At 39.2% G+C, this 16,082-nt stretch overlaps 1 protein-coding gene across 17 annotated transcripts in view; it reads right to left on the bottom strand.

Annotated features, from left to right (window-relative positions):
- E2F4 (E2F transcription factor 4) overlaps positions 1-16,082 on the bottom strand; it is a 163,755-nt gene that overhangs the window by 34,580 nt on the left and 113,093 nt on the right. For 11 of the 17 annotated variants that reach the window (XM_085888649.1, XM_085888646.1, XM_085888648.1 and 8 more), the window contains one exon: positions 9,279-15,190. The exons of 5 other annotated variants lie outside the window; for them this stretch is intronic. In XM_085888649.1, the coding sequence (XP_085744775.1) occupies positions 10,437-15,170 (4,734 nt within the window). In that variant the 5' untranslated portion in view covers positions 15,171-15,190 and the 3' untranslated portion in view covers positions 9,279-10,436. Of the gene's footprint in view, positions 1-7,777; positions 7,858-9,278; positions 15,191-16,082 lie in introns of those variants that run through there. One more of the 17 variants, XM_085888653.1, reaches the window with a different exon arrangement.

Genomic DNA, 16,082 nt, shown 5'->3' with positions numbered 1-16,082 from the left:
GAGGGTGATAACACACCTTTCCTTACAAGGGAAGAAACTGAACGTATAAGAGAAATGTTCAAAGGATTGTTGTTATATATTATTCATGGATGTAATTTTCAGGGAAATATCAAAACAAGATATTGTATAAATAAAATAATGGATTATCTTGAAATTAAACCTGAACTTAGGATAAAATATAGAGTTTCTAAAAAAGCCAATAATAAATTAAATAACCTGTTTTCCAAATATATAAATGAATGATTTTTTACCCATTTGGGAAAATAAGATAAAATTTAACAACCATAAAAATCTCCCAAATTCATTAAGATGTCGCATAGTTGTCTCACTCACTCATAGTTGTCTCACTCCCAACTTTTTAGATTATGATAATTTAATAATTTTCACAAAGTCGAGTTTTCAACCAGAGTATCAACTACTCTCACAAGGTTTTAATGCTGGTCTTCAAAAAGAAGATATAATCGGTTTATTTAAATGTCAAAAAAACCTAAATGATTATAACATTGAAGATATAATTCAACTATTTTGTGATATACAGAGATGTAAAAAGAAATCAAATCCTATAACTTGTATTCTTAGTGATAATACGGATGATATACCGTCTCCCCAAGATTTGGATAAATCAAAAAAGAACCTCGTTATCTTTGATGATTGTGTTAATGAGAGAAACCAAACGGTAATGGACAGCTACTACACAAGAGGGAGACATTCTTCTTGTAATTGTATTTATCTTAGTCAATCGTACTTTCAACTTCCTCGTCGTTCCATCAGAAACAATGCTAATACTTTTATTTTATTCAAGTTAAATTCAATAGATATCAATAATTGTTGGAGAGATAATTGTTCTACATTATGTAGTAAAAAGAAATTTGAGGATTACATGAAGCACACGACTGAAAAATATAAATATATTGTTGTGAAACAAGATGAGATATTAAGGGATATATTTTTTGTTTTATAAACAATTACATATATAAATGACAACTATTATTGTAAATCTTGTGGGTAAATCTGCTTCTGGAAAAAAACTTTCATAAATCAAGGTTCTTGTGTAGTACAAATGAGAATATTGTAAATTTACTTAAAAACACCCCGTGATACGCATTGCATCAACAACAACTAGAGCAATAAGACCTGGAGAAGTAAAAGGTGAAGATTATCACTATATTTCAGTGGAGGAACATATGCGAACTTACTTCAAGGTAAATGCAATAACTGGAACAGACTGGAATACGAATGGTACAAAAAGTTTTGAAATAAATAATCAACAAACCTATTTGAATCTCTCCGAAAGTTTCTTGTTGTGTAAATTTAAATTCACTAAAGCTGGGAATAACACAAACGCTACACTTGTAAATGATTTCTTCTGGAAAATGTTTGATAGTGTGCGTTTGTATATTGGAACACAAGAAGTTGAAGCGGTTGATTATGTCTCTGCTGTATCTGAAATGATGAAATTTACACTCTATACATTCAGTGATAGAATGGGAAAGGGGTCTGTCGAAGGTTTTATTCCTGATATGTCAACGGGAACAAACACAGACCCTGGATATACTCAAAGGAAAGGAATGTATAATGATGATACAAAAGCAGAAAATAGTTTTACTGTGGCAGTGCCTCTTAAAGGTATATTTGGATTTTGTGATCATGATAAAGTTCTGTATGGTCTTAAAATTAGATTTCAACTACAAAGGAATGATAATGAAAATAGATTGCTTTTTGGTGTTGGTAGTGCTTTTGGTGAACAGAATAAATTTGTAATTGAGGAGATGAGTTGGTATATCAGTGAATATACTCCTAATCTTAAAACAGAAGAGATGTTGAATCGAAGACTTAACTCAAAGAAACCACTCAGTGTATCATACCTCAAAAGAAGATGTCAACACGTTAAACTCAACCAAACTACTTACACGTGGAATTTGGGTGTTCTGGAAGGAAAGCCACGATATCTGTGGATCATTTTTAAAAAGCCAGATGGTGATACTGCGATTGATAAGAATAATGCATTGAGTGATAATGCTAAGGTGAAACAACTTCGCGTTTCTCTAGATGGAACATTTTATCCACGAGATAGATTGGAAATTAATTGGGAAAAAAATGATTTTGCTGAAGCATACAAGTCTTACCAAAAGGTGTGTGAAAGTAATGGAAATAAAGAACCTATTTTGGATATGACAGCATTTAAAAGTTTGTATACAATCTATGCGTTTGACCTGAGCGCTCAAAAGGAAACTATAAAGTCTAATCGAGTGGATACTTCCCTTTACATTGAAAGAGAAGAGAGTGAAGAAGTTGATACATATTGTTTGCTTTTGGAAGAAACAGAATTGCAGATTAATACAGATAATGGTGTGATGATTAGTCTCACATAATTTTTTGTTAAATAAATGAGTGGCAAAGTACCAACTGGGGTATATGTTAATCAAATCAATCTTCATAAACTATCATCTAGTGTTCAAAATCAAAAGCCTTGTACGATTAACGTTAATACAATTCAGAGAAAAGGAGCAGTAAGAATTGATGTTTTGCTCACAAGAGAACAGGTTAAAATCTTGAATGACACTGGCTCACTTAAAATTAAAATGACAAAACCAATGTTGAAAAAATATTCAATAAGAGAGACGAGTGGAGGATTTCTCCCATTTCTAATTCCTTTATTTGCTGGTTTAAGTGCGGTTGGAGCATTGACGGGTGGTATTTCAACAGCGGTGAAAACTGCCAACGAAAGGAAGGCTCAACTCCAGGCTCAAAAATAATTGGAAAGACATAACAAAGAGTTGGAGAAACAAATTAGTGGAAGTGGTATAATTGTAGATTTTGTTGAAAAACTTGAAGGTCTGCCTGATAAAGCGAGATTGTTAGTTGGAGATATGCTTTCTTCTATAGCACAAGCAGGTGTAAAATTAACGAAAAGAGGTAATGGATTATATCTTTCTAATAAATAAATGAGCATTGATGAGTGGTTTAAAGAATTTGGAAAGAATACAACATCAAATTTACAACTTGTCAAATATTGTAAGAAATTAAAAATTCATAATGTGGTTATTTGTATGAGAGATGAATTAACAAATGTGCCGAAACATACAAAGAATATTATTATGAACTTAGAAGATAATAATGGGAACGGTTCTCATTGGGTTTGTATTTTTAATAGTCAAGACAAATATTATTTTGATAGTTTTGGTCTTCCACCACCTGTTGAAGTCAAAAAATTCTTACAGAATGGTGTTTATCAAACATTTCAAGTCCAAGAATTAAATTCCAAGTGTTGTGGTCAATTATGTCTTTATGTGTTATTTCAACTCAACAAAAATAAAAAAATTTTATGATATTATTTTTAATCTAATATAAATGACTTATGTTGGTAAAGATCATTCTATCTTTGGTGTATCTCAAGAACTGGATATTGATTTATCAAATTATTACACAAAGGCACAGGCTGAACGACATAAATATAATATAACCAAAAATATTAACATGAAAAATGCTTATAAATTAAAAAATTATCCAAGCCCGACTGACGCGAATGACTTGGTGAGATTAAGCGATTTATCACAATATATATCCTTAAATAAAACGGCCGTGTATTCCAAAGATACAGAAGTGTTGATATTATCTCCAGGTCATACAGAATTCACAGTTCGAATTAAAATAAATTTTTATAAAGAAGGGCGTATCGTTTGTATGAGAATAGAACAATGGGGGTATGATATGAATGATTTAGGGTATAATTGGTCATTTAAAATTAACCTCGAAGACCTGGCACAATTAAATCAGTCTCGTAAGGAAGAATATTATCCACTTGGTATCGAGAATGAGTTTTGTGGGGCCACGATTAGTAAACAACAAATAAAAGAATTTAATAAGGGTAAATATAATAATGGTTTTGCCCTTGTTTATATCATGAAAACAGAAAAAACAGGATTATATATAATAAGTAAGGAAATACAAAATGATTTAACTATGGGAAGATGGGGAGGTGTTTTGTGCCATAATAATAATAAGGGATGTATAATAATAATAAGGGATAATAATAATAAGGATAATAAGGGATGAGGAAGGAGTTGAAGAAGAGAGGGAAGAGGAGGAAAAGGAGAAGAGAGAGAAGGAGGAGAGGGAGAAGAAAGAGGAGGAAAAGGAGAAGAGAGAGAAGGAGAGGGAGAAAAAAGAGGAGGAAAAAGAGAAGGGAGAGAAGGAGGGAAGATGGGGAGGTGTTTTGTGCCATAATATTATTCTAACATATATTTCTGATACATAAATGCTAGAAAGAAGGCTTCAAGAAAATTATCATTTCTGTGTCCAAGCATACCTTCAATAAAAGGGGATTCGGTATTTTAATAAATATGTTCTACAACATAAGAATGAGGTATTTTCAATAAAAGATTGGCATTATGCTGATGTTGATAAACCGACTTTAGATTTAATTAGAATGTTAAATAATGAAAAAATTATAAAGTTAATAAAAGTTAAGGCTCTTTTAGAAATTCAAAAGAAATTTTATTGGTTTCCTGTTGTAAAAAAAATTATTTTGGATACAGGAATAACAAGAAATCCTGATGAATATATGTATGATATTCTATGGGGTGTAAGCGATTCAAGGATAATAAGGGATGAGGAAGGAGTTGAAGAAGAGAGGGAAGAGGAGGAAAAGGAGAAGAGAGAGAAGGAGGAGAGGGAGAAGAAAGAGGAGGAAAAGGAGAAGAGAGAGAAGGAGAGGGAGAAAAAAGAGGAGGAAAAAGAGAAGGGAGAGAAGGAGGAGAGGGAGAAAAAAAGAGGAGGAAAAGGAGAAGAGAGAGAAGAGAGAGAAGGAGAGGGAGGAGAGAGAGAAGAGAGAGAGGGAGGAAAGAGCGAGACAAAATAAATATCAAAATATGGAAACCAGTGAGATTAAAAAAAGATTGGTGGTATTACAGAAAATAACTCAACCCACCAAGGAGGAAAACAAAGAATTGACAAGTCTATTTGAAATATTTTCGACAAGACTATTGACATCGACAAGCTATTCATTTTAATTCAAATTTTTCATTTTTTTTTCTTAAATAAATGGAGGAGAGAGTGAAGGCATTTCTAAGGATTCTTTATGTTTTAAAAATTAAGATTCAAATGTGCATGTTGGAAACTAAAAAGGTTTTTGCACTCTGCAGGAATTTTTCACATAAATAAATGAGTTATTGTCTCAAATGTAAAAAGAAAACTAATACTAAAAATATTTCATATATTAAAAGTAAAAATAACAGGGTTATACAAAAAGGTATATGTTCGGTGTGTGGTTCAAAAAAAAAATCAATTTATCTCCAAACACAAACGAGGAAGAGATATACAAAAGTTTTTATCAGGAAGTAAATTTACAACTACTGGAATACCAGGGGAATTACATCTTCCAGGGTATTCTTTCTGTGGTCCAGGCACAAACTTGGATAAAAGATTAGATGAGGCAGACAATCCTAAATCCTGGAGTAAACCCATCAATAGAGTTGATGAAGTGTGCATGAGACACGATATTGATTATGGGAATACCACAACGTTGGAAGAAAAGCATGAAGCCGATAGAGAAATGTTGTATAATTTGTCTCTGATACAAAATCCAACCTTGAGAGAAAAAGTTGATCGGTTCATTGTGAAGAAGATGATCAGTGCTAAATTGAAACTTGGACTTGGAAATTCAAAAACTTATAGGCTCTAATGATGTCATTAAGACTGAAGAGCAATTAGCTGATGAATTACATAAACCAATATTCACAAAGTTTCAGAGAAGGAAGGTTTATTCCAAGGAAGTTGATTATATCTGGTGTGCTGATTTTATTGAACTCAATAATGATAAGGGGTACAAGTATGCTTTAACCGTTATTGATTTGAGGAGTAGATACGCATGGGTTGTACCATTAAAAAACAAAACAGGTAATACTCTTATGTTAGCCTTTCAACAGATATTTAATAAAAGTAAGAGAAAACCTAAAAAATTGTGGACTGATGAGGGTAGAGAGTTTTAAAACAAGACATTTATGAATTTTCTAAAAAATAACAGTATTACATTATACAGTACCTTTAATGAAGGGAAGGCAGTTGTTGTTGAACGTTTTAATCGTACCTTAAAAGAGAGACTATATAAAAAATTCACACAACTCGGTTCACAACAATGGTCATCTTTTATTCAGGATATTGTGGATAAGTATAATGACACGATTCACACGTCAACAAATATGAAACCATCAGAAACATTTACAAAATTAAAATATGAAAAAGAGATTAATGTCAGAAAACCTAAGTTCAAAGTTGGTGATATCGTAAGAATATATAGGTGGAAATCTCATTTTGAAAAGGGTTTTACTAAACGATGGACGAAAGAACTTGTTGTGGTGCAGCCACAACACAAGCGATGTCCCCCAGCGTTCCAGGTGGGCAAGTCCAGCAGCCGACAATTATCCGAGTGATAGATGGTGCGGTGCGAAAAGGAAAACACAATATTTCTAACTCTCCTATCCTTTATCAACAATTAAAATCTCCTGAGGCTCATCAATATGTCTTTCCTAATATTATGTCGCTCTAACAACCCAAATTACCTGTTGTCCCATGCATTGGTGCTAGTACAAGTTCAGGTCTGTCCCTTTAATTTTCTCTCGAGCCGAAGCACAATATTGGGCAGTGTGGCTCCATCGGCAGGTTTACCTACCTGTCTAATCATCAAACTGTCACCTTCAGGATGCTGAGGCCACCTACAAGCTTACTCACTCTATGATTCAAAATCTGGAGGGCAGAGGGTGGAGCTCTCTCTGGCTTCCTCCCTGATGCCCTCACTGGCACTTGGCGCTCTGGGTCCCTCCCCTTGGGTACCTGGGGCCTTCACATTTAACTTGCCCCTCCGGGCTCACAGCCTACCCTGGCCGACAGGCTCCCAAGTCCCGGGATGCTTTCTTCAACAATATGCACCTCTCACAAGCCACACTCATAGCTGGTTAAAAACACCATTGCACACAGTAAAATTCAACATTTACACACACAGCACCAACCACAAAATGACATCCACAAGTCAATTTAACGAGATCCCACAAGCTAAGTTGTAACCTCGCCCCAAGTTTTTTTGGGCGAGACTCACTCCCCCCAATCATTCCATACGAGCATAACCCGCGCTCTGCGCGACATGTTGGGGTGGGTGTGTTTGAGAAAGGAACTGATGCAGAGTATCAGTAGTAATTTTACTTTAATGCAGTAAGTGGAATACGATTTCACTGTTTCAGAACCATTTTATTTACTTTTTTGTACCATGCACCTCATATGGTCTTTGAGATAATGTAAGCCGAATATCACATCACTCGAGCGCAGAACAAAGTCGAAGATAGCGCGACACGAAACCACAAACTCAGAAATAATATATAAGATACACATTAACTCCCGGACCGCTCTCCCTTATTCACTCAGTTTTAAATTCACTCGCATTTTCACTCATCTTGGCACCATCTATTGAGCAATTTTCCCTCTAACCAGCTCATGCTGACATTGTCATCCCGTACGCTATGCACACTCCCTTTAAACACTACGCAGCAAAACTCACTATGTCCCTACTGCAAGTTAATCTGTCTCTAACCAATTATGCTCCTTACACTCCCATCAAAGGCTATTTTCCCCCTTCTAACTACTATTTCCCCCTATGGCTAGTGCTCCTATGCCCTCATGTGGGGCGGTTGCTCACCTCTGCACTCACTACTCTATCCTATTCTAATACTCTCTCCTATCCTAATAACCATCTATCCCCTACATCTGCAAAAGTGCTCGGTCTTACCTCTGCCTTGAAGGTCGAAGCGATCCATGAGGGCGTCTCGTCACTCTTGTATGGCCATAGGCAGTCGGCATGGACAATTCCTGGTCGGGGGGGGGGGGGTGCAGGGGGTGGGAGGTGGCCGGCTAGTCCGGTCGTTCTGGGCGGAGTTGGTAGCATGGGGGTACCGGACTATAGCCCTGTACTGGGCCCTGTAGTCCCATGACAGGTAACCCGTGCAATCACAATGAAAACTCCTCACCAGGTAAGGTGTATGCCTCTGGAATTCTGAATCCCCCCATAACCCCTGCCATTTTAAGTTGTCTTACTTCCCGATGGCCTGTCCGACGCCATCTCTGGATTGGCTTGCCATGGCCCAGATCTTGCCAACTGTTGGCCCACCATTTCCTGAACCAGTTTCTCCAGGTTTGCCCCCCAATCATGGGTGGACCCATCCCTAGGCCCACTGTTATTTGCAGGGCCTGCCTGCTTCACTGTTATGGGATGGCATTCACCCTCCCTCCCCTGTGCCAGGAGCCCTGCCGCCTCCCATCAGGCTGCGGTGTCAGCCACCTGGCTCATTGGAGAGGCGGGGTGGGGGGAGATGTGCGCCAAACAAGCAGTTGCACTCTGAGGTCCGAGTCTGGGAGGGCTTGGAGAAAATAGTCCCAGGTCAGGTTTTCTTAGGCAGATTCCCCCAAGCCTGAGTGTGCAATCACCACCACGTGGCGAATATCATGTGCCAATCCCCCAATGGATTTGTGGGGCTTCCGTTTCTGTACCACAAGATGAGTCAGTTTCAAACCTATATCTGGACTATTTTTCTCACCAACTTTGCATATTCATACCAACTTTGGTCAAAACATCAACAAAAGCTTGCCCTTTTCATTTTATCATAAATAATTTGGGAGGGGGGAGGGGACAGCTGAGAAGGGAGGAAATAAAAATATTTTGACGGCCCTCTTCCATCTGGAAAAGTGTAAATGGGCAGACATCAGAACAAAGAATTTACCGGAATGTATTTGACAAATTATCCATTCACTTTGGATCCACCTCAAGTTCATGAATCTTGAGTGTGGTGAGGCAAGCAAAGCGGTGGAGAAAAAAATCAGTTCAGAAAGGGAAAGCCATACGTGCCCAATGTTTTTCAATATTGTGCCGACACCAACTCGAGTAATCACCCCATGCTGATGCTGCGCCAAACATGCCAATTTACAATCGCATATTACAATTGCCATGCACAGGAGGTACAAACACCAAAAACTTATTGATAACATCAATATGGAAGCTTTACTAATAAAGCATGACATGGGCTAATATTTTTAGTGACCAGTGTCTCATCAGCTCTATATTACCAATAAGATTGTTGGATAGACCATGTGACAAAGCAGTTGAGGCTGTGATGTAGTACAATGGCAAGTGAAATCTGCAGAAACATTGAAAACTTGAACATTCCTCATAACATCACTATAAATGATATGATATGAGACCATCCTATTTATTGGGAGATAAAAAACAAAATATATTCTTTGAGGAAAAACATTGACTCAACCCTGTCGTTTTTATTTGTATTTTGAAAAAAAACATATAACTCAGAAACAACAATCAGACAGTCCAAATTTCCTTTTTTTAAGACTGCAAAAGCAAACATCTGATCTAAAGGCAAAGCATATAAAGAAAAAGAACAATAACTTTGGCCTGTACTAACACAAGATAAACTTATTTCAATATCAAAATATTAACATCAAAAGTTTAGTTTTAAACAGGTTATAATTAACAAATTTAATCAATATTACAATGCCAATGTGTGGCCAATGAAGTAAATAATATCACAAACAGCTCACTTTATATTCCAGTATAGCTTTCCTTCATTTGAAGTGTACATTTTTTATTTCCATAGAACAGTAGTTTATCAACATATGGAAAAAGGGTGTTAAAAAAAAAGGACAACGTAAAAGGTAAATAAGTATTACCGTTTACAATGTTGTGTATTCAAAAGATGTAGAAGAATTAAACACAAATGCATCACAAGTCCATTTTCCAAAAACCATCTTACTAACCTTATCATTAAACCAAATAATAGGCACAGAAAATTAGCATGAAAACCAAAAAATCTCACAAATGGTTCATTCAAAATAAACAAAATTCTACAACAAAGAATGGATTTGGTAGAGTGAATAAGTCAATCACGGTGAATAAGACACAGGAACACTTCTGCTTGAGAATAAAAACCAAACAAAAACAAAACAACAATTTCTGTTCAGCACAATTCTTCACAGCGCTTAGTTGAGGAAAAATAATCTTGTGTCAAGACTAAATACCGATTGCAAGTATATTTTAAAAAGAACAAAAACGTTTAAGTCATGTAGTTATGCCAATGGAAAATGTGTCATTTTTTTCAGTCTTGTTTTCCATTAAGTTTATTTGAACTTCAATCTTCATCAAACTCAACGGGATCAACTCAACGGGATCAACATCAAACTCAACTCAAATCAAACAATCTTCAATTTACCCCAACTAAACGTGACAAAACCGAGTAAGTGACAACTTTCCTTGTGAAATGGAGTTCGCCATTTTTGAACTTGCTCCGTTAGGCATGTGGTAAATTGGGGGAAAGCAGCGTACAACAATCCCCCGTATTGACAAAGGTATTATCAGACGAAAAGTAAGAAGAGGCATTATGCTACTTTAAAACAGAAGAAAAAACTCGATGAGGAAGGAGCCTGAGGAAGACTTTCTGACAACCAATTGTGCTTCTGTCGTGAACTGTAACAACCAGGGCCGCTTGTTCTGGACTTTCAAAATTAACAAGTGCACGACATGATTGTGTGGGATGCCAGGGATCAGGTCGTTGTAGATGGATAGAATCTGAAAAAATGTGATAGTCTTTAAAGAAATCCATAATTTGCTGAATATTCACCCTCAAAGGCAAATTTCCCATTTGAACTGTTATTGGTCCAGATAGAAAATTCTTGTGACACTCAGCATGATTACCAGGAACCTGATTTTTAATGATTGGAGAATCACCTGCAGCTTTACCTCCCTGAAAAACTTGCCTGGGCATCAGCTTCTCCTTTCCCTCGAGCTCCTCCCTTCCATCTAGTTTCTCCCTTCCTTCTAGTTTCTCCCTTTCTTCCAGTTTCTCCCTTCCTTCCCGTTTCTCCCTTCCTTCCCGTTTCTCCCTTCCCTCTGGTTTCTCCCTTCCATCTAGTTTCTCCCTTCCATCTAGTTTCTCCCTTCCATCTAGTTTCTCCCTTCCTTCTAGTTTCTCCCTTCCTTCTAGTTTCTCCCTTCCTTCTAGTTTCTCCCTTCCCTCTAGTTTCTCCCTTCCCTCTAGTTTCTCCCTTCTTTCTGGTTTCTCCCTTCCTTCTGGTTTCTCCCTTCCCTGTAGTTTCTCCCTTCCCTGTAGTTTCTCCCTTCCTTCAAGTTTCTCCCTTCGCTGTAGTTTCTCCCTTCCCTGTAGTTTCTCCTTTCCATCTAGTTTCTCCCTTACATCTAGTTTCTCCCTTCCTTCTAGTTTCTCCCTTCCCAGTGGTTTCTCCCGTCCCTGTGGTTTCTCCCTTCCCTGTGGTTTCTCCCTTCTTTCTAGTTTCTCCCTTCCTTCTGGTTTCTCCCTTCCTTCTCGTTTCTCCCTTCCTTCTCGTTTCTCCCTTCCTTCTCGTTTCTCCCTTCCTTCTCGTTTCTCCCTTCCTTCTCGTTTCTCCCTTGCTTCTCGTTTCTCCCTTGCTTCTCGTTTATCCCCTCCTTCTACTTTCTCCTTTCCTTCTTTCTGCCTTCCATCTCGTCTCTCCCTCCCTTCTACTTTCTCTCTTCCTTGTCGTTTCTCCTTTCTTTGCAAGCAAACTTGGCGATGGGGCACCGCCACAAAGTTGCCAGGAGCATTACCTTTTACTTCACGGATGTTTTCCTGGTGAGGTGTCAACATTTTATTGTTGTCCAATTTTCCAAGTAACTTCGGCATTGCACTGGAGTCTGCATTTGTGATTGCACCGCTGTTGTTTATTTTTAGAGTTCCTGGTGGAAACATAGGTGGCCGTGAGCCAGATACATGTGGTAATTGAAGAGTCTGGCCTGCAGTCATCTGTGCATGATTAATTTGTTGAGACAACTGTGATACAAAAAGTTGTGATATTACTAAAGGCTGTTGTGATGGAGTAGCTGGCCAACTGAAACGTGGTTGCAAGAAAGCAGGACTTTGTTTCAACTCAGGATTTCCAGCAAAAGGAGGATGTGGAACTACCAAAGGCTGTTGCAATGGAGGAGGAGGAGGTGGAGGACATGGAGGAGGAGGAGGTGGAGGACATGGAGGAGGAGGAAACCTAAATTGTGGTTGCAAGAAAACAGGACTTGGTATAAACTGAGGATTTCCAGCAAAAGGAGGGTGTGGAACTACCAAAGGCTGTTGCAATGAAGGAGAAGGCAAAATAAAACGTTGTTGCAAACAAATAGAACTTGATTGTAACTGAGGATTTCCAGTAATAAGAGTAGGGGCATGTATTCTTTTTGTTAAGCAATCCAAATCAGTGCATACTACTTGAGACTTGTCACACATATAGCACCTGTACCTATTATATATATTGTGTACCATTGGAATCAGGCTAACGAGCCGACCAGCCAGTTTCCTGCCTTGGAGTTGTAGAGCATATGAAACCAGTTCTTCAGAGGTGAATGCAACCAAGGCTTCACAGTCATCATATTTATAGATTATTAGAACATTATCCTCTGAAACTCCAAACCCTTCAAAAAAAATCTGCACTTCCTTCTTGCTGACATTTTTGGGGAGATTTTGCAAAAGCAGACACTTTTTACTGAACTTCTCCAACTCATTTTGTTTGTTGATCTGAAACTCTAGCATCTTCTGTCTCTTCATATTGTTTGAAATGGACTGAACAAAAATCTGTTGATTGCCAAAGTGCTGCCCGCTGCGACTGAGACCGATTAAAAGATCTGCACATGTGGAAAACTCAACTAATGCTTCAATAAATGCTCCTGAATTACTTAGAACAACTGGCTCAACTACAGACAGTTTGTTGAAGAACCACAATAACATATCTTTATCAGTGAAGCTGGGCAAACCCGTGACATGAACACAGAGGTCAAGAGATGACAGCGATTCTTTAGAAGTGGATTTGACATTCGGTCCTGTTAAATGCAAATCCTTTGAGTGAAGATGTTGTGAATTTGAATAAGAGCTCAAATGAGAGTGATGGGGAGAATGGTCGCGAAGTGGAGTACGGTCTCGAAGTGCGGAGCGGTCACAAAGTTGAGAGCGGTTGTGGTGTCGAAAGCGGTCGTGAAGTGGAGAGCGGTCGCGAAGTGGAGAACGGTCGCGAAGTGGAGAACGGTCGCGAAGTGGAAAACGGTCGCGAAGTGGAAAACGGTCGCGAAGTGGAAAACGGTCGTGAAGTGGAGAACGGTCGTGAAGTGAAGAACGGTCGCGATGTCGAGAGAGGTCGCGATGTCGAGAACGGTCGCGATGTCGAGAACGGTCGCGATGTCGAGAACGGTCGCGAAGTGGAGAACGGTCGCTAAGTATAGAACGGTCGCGAAGTGGAGAACGGTCGCGAGGTGGAGAACGGTCGCAAAGTGGAGAACGGTCGCGAAGTGGAGAACGGTCGCGAAGTGGAGAACGGTCGCGAAGTGGAGAACGGTCGCGAAGTGGAGAACGGTCGCGAGGTGGAGAACGGTCGCGAGGTGGAGAACGGTCGCGAGGTGGAGAACGGTCACGAAGTGGAGAACGGCCACGAAGTGGAGAACGGCCACGAAGTGGAGAACGGCCGCAAAGTGGAGAACGGCCGCAAAGTGGAGACTGGTCGCGAAGTGGAGAACGATCGCGAAGTGGGGAATGGTCGTGAAGTGGGGAATGGTCCAATGAGTAAGAGCAAGAGCGAGAACGACACGATGAGCGGGACTGCAGTTGAGCTGATGCATTCTGAAGTGCAATGCTCCAATCATTCTCAGTTGCTGGATACACTTCTACTTTGCACCACCTCCTTCCATGTTTGTAAATGTACTTGCCGTGTTGCTGCAATCCAGCAATTGCATCACTTGGTGTTGCAAAACATACATAAGCTGTTCCAACACACTGCTCTTTTTGATCCTTGTTTAAAATCACGCAATCCACTTTCAACTTATCAAATAAATAATAAATATCATCTTCATCAACATCTGATGGGAGTGCACAGACCTGGATATACAAATCACCTGCAACGTTAAGGGATAAAAATGAGCTTTTCAAAGTTAATTCAGTTTCTTTGTGATCCAACAATTCCCAGTCCTTTAATTTATTTGAATATCCACCGTCACTTATTAAACTTTGACTGTGCTCCTTATTATAGCTCAACCCACTTCTACCATAATCCAGATTCACATCCTTAGAATTTGTGTTTTCTTCCTTCCTCTTACATTCTTTCCTTTTTAGTACATCATCTTTCAAATCTTTTCGAATACTTGACTCGAGGGAAAGTTGCAAGTTTAAATTTGCAGGCTTGAGAAAAGCCTGTTGGTTGGACATACTGCTTGATTTTACATCCCATTTAGTACTTTCTTTAAACTTTTGATCTGGGCAATTAATTGTGGAATACCATTTTTCAACAGGAATTACATTTTGTCTCCTTGTTACAAGATTTTCCTGGTCACCGACAACATTAGAAGCAGAAGCTTTCATATCATTTTCTCTGAGATTGTTCAAAATCCCTCTATCCCCAGGTGAGTGGAATCTTTCACTGTTTTTTGACCATGCAGATGTCAATTCAGGTGAAGTAGAACCAACACCATCCACTCCAAGATGAGCAAGTCTGCTAGAACTTGTATTCGAGTCCAGATATTTGGAGTCAATTGGTGTTCGATTCCCATGCTGTGCTGTTCCCATTGGGAAATTCCCCTGCAGCTGGGGCCCCTGTTGCAGTATTCTCTGAGCGTTGGGCACCTGTTCTTGAGTTACCAGTGGAGGTCGAGACAATGAAGGTGGAGAAGGGATGTCATTTCTTGGCAAAAACATTGGTTTTGAGTTACCTGATTCTCCCAATTGTCCAATTGGCAAATGATGCGCACCAGAAAAAGAGACATTACAAGAAATTGCTGGAAGCATCCTTGGGCCATCTTCCTCAACACTCGGGGTTGTCCTTGTCTTTGACGACCCTTCCTCAGAACTTGAATGACCCCACTTAATGGCACTCAGCATTTCAGACTTGCTGCTAAGCAGCAGCCGGATCCTTGATGCCATTATCATGCCTCTGTTGCGCATCATGGCAAGGCGAGCTTCATCATCGCTCTCAAAAGTGACGTACGCCTCTCCAAGCCGCCCTCCAATTATTTGCACTCCTCCAGAGGGAACAGCAAGACCAGTAAAGAAACGGCGGATATCCACTGGGCCTGCTGCATCGGGTAGTCCTTCCATTCGAATGATCACCGCCATGATAGAGCACTCCGTCGATACTGGATTGTACATGTGCGCACCGGAAAACACATGCACACACGAGCAAACATAGATGGGGGAGAGGGACATAAGGGGAGAGGAAATTTGAATAAAGGAATTCCATAATAAGTTATTAGCATCAATAACTGCAGCCATGAAACCTTGGAAAGAGGAAAAAGTAAAAACATAATAAAAGGACAGATAATCGAACCAATTGCTGCAAATGGCAGTCAACAGCAAAAGGACAACACTACCATATGCAAGTGCTCTTTGCACAAGTGTTAGGCTTTCCAGTAAGTCAGGTCATCTTCACTTCAACTACAAAAACAATCACAAATATGGACTACTCTGTCTTCTGTTTTGTTTTTTTTCTTACAAAACAATGGCTTCATCAACTGGCATGCACCTCAAGGTTACTGCAAGAGAATCAACATATTTATAGACAAATCAGAAAAGGGGGCAGGTACGAGTTGCAATGAAATTTCAGGAAAAAAGAAAAGAAAGGGAGGATGGTTAGGTGGACATAGAAGTAATGTGGAAGGAATTAAATGCAACAAACATATGTTTTTTGTTTGTTTGTTTTTTTCATACCTTGTCGAGGCTCGTATGAGAGCTAACACACAACACACAAGGGGGGCAGGAAACAAGAGGGGCAGGAGAGGGAAGGACAAAACAGTGGGAAGAGAGGAATTAGGAGATCTGTGGAAGGGAGAGGGATGGAGCGGGGAACACGGGGTATACAAGATGGACACCACAGGGACTTTCAGGACCTTACACGACAGGGAACTTTCGGGAAGGAAGGCAGGGAATTTGAAGGAGGTGGGTTTGGGGTGTATTAAGGGGGGGGGGAGAAAAGATCGTGGTTTTGGATGGGGGAAGATAAGAGGTGGTGGTGAACAGCTGTTTTGAAGA

This window comes from Eptatretus burgeri, chromosome 7 (genome assembly GCF_056783735.1).
Source record: "Eptatretus burgeri isolate ZD-2024b chromosome 7, Ebu_testis_v1, whole genome shotgun sequence".
Taxonomy (NCBI): Eukaryota; Metazoa; Chordata; class Myxini; order Myxiniformes; family Myxinidae; genus Eptatretus; species Eptatretus burgeri.
This window is presented reverse-complemented; position numbering and strand designations above follow the sequence as displayed.